Source organism: Enoplosus armatus, chromosome 21, assembly GCF_043641665.1.
Source record: "Enoplosus armatus isolate fEnoArm2 chromosome 21, fEnoArm2.hap1, whole genome shotgun sequence".
Taxonomy (NCBI): domain Eukaryota; kingdom Metazoa; phylum Chordata; class Actinopteri; order Centrarchiformes; family Enoplosidae; genus Enoplosus; species Enoplosus armatus.
In genome coordinates, this window is record NC_092200.1 from 7,320,282 (window position 1) to 7,326,281 (window position 6,000).

At 42.4% G+C, this 6,000-nt stretch overlaps 1 protein-coding gene across 1 annotated transcript in view; it reads right to left on the reverse strand.

Annotated features, from left to right (window-relative positions):
- Nucleotides 1-819, reverse strand: part of plxdc2b (plexin domain containing 2b) — a 78,230-nt gene extending 77,411 nt beyond the window's left edge. Inside the window, exon 1 of the mRNA XM_070928258.1 lies at nt 711-819. Within this exon, the coding sequence (XP_070784359.1) occupies nt 711-804 (94 nt within the window). The 5' untranslated portion in view covers nt 805-819. The remainder of the gene's footprint in view (nt 1-710) is intronic.
- Between the last annotated feature and the right edge of the window lie 5,181 nt (nt 820-6,000).

Genomic DNA, 6,000 nt, shown 5'->3' on the forward strand with positions numbered 1-6,000 from the left:
CCAGTGTTGACTGCGTTTTAAAATCAAGGACATCAAGAGGGGCAGAGCATGCAGGCATCCAGCATCTCCTCTGCAGAGGAGCACCTGCACATATCCAATGGTTACTGATCTCAAATCTGCTAAAAGTTGCAGAAGGATGTCACTTCCAGGTCAAGGGAAATCTCACATCTAATACAATAAGCCAGAAGACAGAAAGATTTCCATGTCCTGGACTGAATGCTTTGACTGTACAATATACAGTAATAACCAGCTCAGCCTGGAGGGAAATGCCTGAACAAAGATGGAAAAAAAGCAAGGCAATTAACTCGAACATGTAGTAGTTATGAAAATATGATAATTAGAATTAAACAAAGTATTTGATCCAAGCAGAAAAAAGGAAGTTAGTAGGTCATGACAACCTCCTCTACATAGATTATTCCTAAAAAAAAGATAACGAAGGAGAAACAGCCTTGACACACACACACACACACACACACAGCATCTGCTTTCATTTAGGTGATAAATAGAGATTCTAAACAACAACAAAGGGTCCAATTTGCGCATAAAACAAAGTCATTCTTATGCGAAAGCCCGCTGCACTCCACCTGCGTCTGATAGTTGGGACATTTTCTCCTGCATGTTGTTGCAGACGCGTTTGACTTCTGCATTAAGAAACGGAGCTCAACTCAGTGTGAACAGGTCTGGTTAATGCTTAAGGTGCTGGTTCTTACCGTTACCGTCTGTAATCTCGGCTCGGGCATTCCCCACACACTGCAAAACTACAACAACTCCCACGAGAAGCTCGAACGTCTTCACACCCTCCATATCCAAGTTCCGCCGCCGATTTCTTCTCAATATCCCGGTGGTTTTTTTCAGAGAGAGGTGTCCGTCTTTCTCACGCGCCGACGCCGCTTCCCCCGCGGACTCCGTAACTCTCCTGCCTGTCCTGCTGCTTTTAAAACGGAGTCCTGCCTGCGCTGCACTCGCTGCACCGAGCTGTTTTTGTTCCCAGCGTGCGCCACACTGCGCGCTCCTGGAGAGAAAACGCGCTCGTCCTAACAGGTCTCCACCTCCAAAACAAACAAAAAATAATAACAGCTGAGGAAGAAAAAGTTCTCCACTTAAATGTTCATCCCAGTCCGACACACTGGTCTCATCCCACTGGTCGGAGGTGCAGTGTGTGTGTGTGTGTGTGTGTGTGTGTGAGTGGGTTAATGCGCTCCTGGAGAAGACAGTGCGCTCCCTCCGTCATCAACTCCTCGGAGCCAATGGCTCTTCTGCTGCTGCTGCCGCCGCTCGATGCTCCGTGTGTGCAGAAGAACCCGAGGAGACAAACAGACAAAGCGTTTCTCCAGCTGCCGGGGAGACAGTCACAGTTTGCCATGGGATATTGTCTGCAACATGTCTGACAAGCTGAGTGATGTGGAGAGATGTAGGAGCTGCTGCTGGACTCAGCAAACAGCAGCAGACAAAAGATGTCGAACAAACTCATTAGTCAATCAGAGGGCTTTGTATTTATTGATTATGGAGTCTATTTTAAAGGAGGTTCAGGTTGTTAATGGGCTATTTAGAGTTCAGTTTCTAGTCAAGATTGTAGTTATTTATATCATTAGATATCATTAGGCTATCTCTCTCTTTGAGTGTCTTTAAGTTGTTTGTTTTTTTGATCTGTGCCCCCCCCCCCCTCTCACCTTTACTGCACAGCCAGGTGATTGAACTGTGAGGGCGCCCTCTTCAGGTCATAACATATTAACCCTTCTGTTTTGTTGACTATTAGCTTTACTCCCCAAGGACCCCACTGCTGTCTGTGTACAAATAATTATAATAATTGCAAAAAACGATTTTGTTCTTTCTTTTGACCTGATTAAAACTCAATATGTAGAAAAGTACTGAAGTAACCACTTCCTTTTACCACAAACTGGGCACATCAGCATAAAGCCTTTTTACGCCAAATAAGGCAAAATGTCATGTCTTATTTGTTACATTTGCTATGCAAGAACAAATATGTATTCCCTTAGGTCTGACTCCCTGTTAGACCTCTCTTAAAAGTCCAGTAACAGAGATCCTCACAGACATATTTGGGATTTGGGAGGAAAAGAGCTGCATAAAACGTACTGCCAACACCAATCACACATACAGAGCACATCTGAGAATCTGTTTTATAACAAACAGACGTTAAGTGCAGTTTTCTGTAGCAGGCTTCTGAAACATCCATGGCATCTGTTCAAAGTCACATTTAGAAATAGCTAATTCTCAGAAAATGAAGAATAAAGCTGATACAATAATGTTTCGGAGCTGTTAAAGAGGTCCAGCGTCTCTCCAAAACAGAACAACGGGGTTAATGGATGGATGGAAATATTGAAAACTCCCATGTAAATGACTCCCTGATGTGACAAAAACCCAAACCCGAATCTTAAAGAAGAAGACAAGTATGACCAAACAATGTAGCTTCATGAAGACATCATTTTCTCAGCAGACAGTGAAGAGGGAAACCTTGGAAACCTCTAGTGTGGGGGAACATTTCTTTTCCGAGGCAGCTCTCTCTGCACTCAGGACCATTCATACTTTTTCTTGCGCTCGTTTTGCACAGGAAGGATAACTTGGACCACATGCTTGTTCCAATTAAGACACTCGCTGTAGGAATTCAGGAGCTGCACCACAAGTCATGGAAAAGCTTAATACAGAGAGGAAACTCTTACATAAAGGACCACTTTTATATGCTTGGCTGGTGTGCATGCATATTGAACATTTAAAGTATTTTTTTCTGGATTCAAACTTTTTTTAGTGGTTAAAAAGATGATAAAAGACATCAAAATCCAAACGTGAGTGAACCGATATTCTCTACATGTCTCGCAGTACACCAGTCTGGCTCACAAATAAAAACAGACCAATAAATAGCAACTACTTCCATAGCTTTGTCAGTAATTAGTCATTACCTTGATTATCTTCACTGGCCACTGAAAGTCATCTGTCTCATTATCTTTACAGAGTGCCAACAAAGTGGGTGCAGCAGTGGTGAGGGGATTTGTTTCTGCACCAAGTGAATGCAGCTGCTGCTTTGTGCCAGACCCAGTAAAGTGCCAGTGACGATGAAAGAACATGAATCTTGCTTTGGACTTGCAACATGATCGGAGGAGGAGAAGGACATAGAGAAAGAGGGGGCATAATACACACTGAATTAAAATAATTCTCTAATCCTCCATGCTCTTGAGGACTTGCCTTAACTCTAAAACAAAACAGGGAACATAATCAACGTCCATCAATCTGCTTAGTAATCATATTTAAGAAAGACCTTATAACTCCAGAACTTCCCTAAGAATCATCACATTTTTAAGTTTTCTTCAGTATCAAAGTAATCCAGTGATAGTTGTCTGTACATCCTCGGGAACATTGTAAACAGGAACTGCTAACAGCTGATTCGGCATACTTTTAATGTTGCCAACAAGTTAACAAATGTAGGCTTAAGAGAAAAAGCAGGGTTCAAGTTGAACAAACTCTCTCCATGGCAACATTATACTTCCTGTTTACATTCCCCACAGCCCCCATATTATGGAAACAGTAGTTCCAAAAAAAAGAGCCTTATTTCCCCCCCAAATAGAAGTAAGATAAAGAATAATCCATTAATATTAACTTTTTCATGTTCACTACTAAGGCTCAGAATGTCAACATGGCTCTTTCTGGAACAGTGACTCTCTCCTGGAAAGGACATCTTTGTTGACTAATTGCTGAAATGAGGAAATGCAATGCCAATACAAAGATCCTGAAGGCTTTCAATTCCGTTATTAGTGCGAGGCATTTAAGGATATGTGAAACCTCCACACCCAGATTTCAGAAATAGAGGAAGCGAGAGAGTGTGATTTTCTTTTGCTTCCCTGTAAAACAGCTCTGGGAGACGTAGTTAAGATCACAAGACTCACATAAATGTCTGCTGACAGCACCTGTCCATGATAGTGTCACAATCCCCTTTCTCACATAAATCTGAATCACCCTCAGCGTGATTCGATCAACACACACCTCTTGTGCACCCAGAGGGACAGCAAACACAAACAGTCCCGCCCAGATAGAAATCTAAAATATGCTGCCTCCTGATGTATTTCCCTCATAAAAGCCGATTGTTGTTGACAAGTGCGGTGCGGCCATTTAAACCATAAAGCATCTTTAGATCGGATCATGCAGTCCAGTATCAGGATGAAATCTGATTTAGTCCTGGGGCCGAGAAAACAGTCCCGTCTCCTCCATCCACACACACTTCTAAACCCCTTTCTTTCTTTCTTTCTTTCTTTTTCCCCTCTCTCTGCAACTCTTTCCAGGCAGTTTAATCATCACAGGAGTTCAGACTCAGCGGCCACAGCTCTCCATGCAGTCTGCTGCTCTAATCACCTTGTTCCACAACTCCAGCAAAAAGAAGCCAAGCTAGTCCTCGGATGACCACTCTGAAAATCTCTCTCTTTATCCATTTTTCTCAAAGCATCCTCTTTCACCATCTCCCTCTAAACTCCCTTTAAGCCTCCCTCTCTCTCTCAAACCTTCCCTGACTCCTTCCCTATGTGACGTAAAGCAGGATCAGTCATAGATGCCGTGAACTTTTTCTTGGCTTGAGACCACGCCGCGCTCGGTCTCCCCAGGGTGACCTTAAAGAGCATCAAAACGTCTGCGATGAAATTGATGAAATGAAATGGTAAGCTTCCAGCGACATCAAGGCACTTATTTCTGAGGGTGGTGGCAAGTGTAAATTTTCCAAAGAGTGCTTATGTCTTGATTTTGGGTCCCACTTGTTGAGTTGCAGAGCAGCATGTCACCGCAGCATTTATGATGCTTGGCCACTTAACAGACGGAGAACAGAGAGGCGGTGTGGTAAACTGAAAACACTGAGGAGAACAAGCTCAGCTCTGTTTCTGTCTTTCCATTATAGCATTGCCGATTATTAGCTTCTCCGTTTCACAATAATATCAACAAGCACACAATCATTGAGCTTTGCTTAGGGTGGAAACTTGTGGAAAAAGGTTGTTTTGCACAACTTTATTTAGGAGCCAACCATTTGATCTTTTTAAAAAAAGGTAAATTCGGCTTGGATGTGCATGATAATCACATGAATCAGGACAACAACCTCGTCTGAGAATGAACGAACTTAAATTGAAGCTTTGATCAAAGTTCAAAAAGACAGATCTTCTCCTCTCAATCTTCTCGGCCATTTCAGCATCATATTGGGTCGTTCATTTCATTTCCTTCTGTCTGTGTTCCATGGACTTATTGGTTGTAGGATTCAGCTACAATCACTATTTTTACATGAACAAAAGATCAAATGACTACGTATAATGTGAAGGTTTTGTTTTTTTGTTGTTTACAGCTCTAAAAATCCACTGTGCATTACCTTACCTGCACAAAACATCAGAAAGACACAGTCAGTAACTCGCCGGTGAACATAGTGGAGCATTAGCAGAGAAAGAGCCAGATATCTCCCTCAGGAGTTGGTGGAGACCAAAATCAGAGCTAAAAATGCTAATGTTGCTCCATGTCTGCTGGATGTGTAAATATGCAATTGTTTGCTAACACAATGTGATAATAATATATCAATGTTGATTGTTTCTGCTGCCTGAAATGGCCAAAACAAGAAAACCTAGTGGCTTGACTCTACCTAGACTCTTGTTCTACCTGCTATCTTTATAAAGAAGCTAAGATCCCCAGTCGTACTCTGTTGCCATGGCAATACGTTGCTATACATTTCCAAATGATTTCTCCTCATTTAAACGCTTTGCATCTTCATTGAACATCTGCAGTCAAACAGTAAAGGTGTGTGGTCTATTACAGAATAGATGAATAGATGGATGTCTTGACCACTATAACAACTCACACAGGTTGCAGGAGCAGTGCAGCGCAGAGTTCATCCAACAAGCTGACATTTCAACAACAACATGGCTTCTCCAGTAGCTCTGAAGAAGCCTCACATGTGAAAACGACTAAGCTACACAAGCTTTCTCACCAATGGTCATAAACCGATCAAACGTCCATGAGTAATTCATT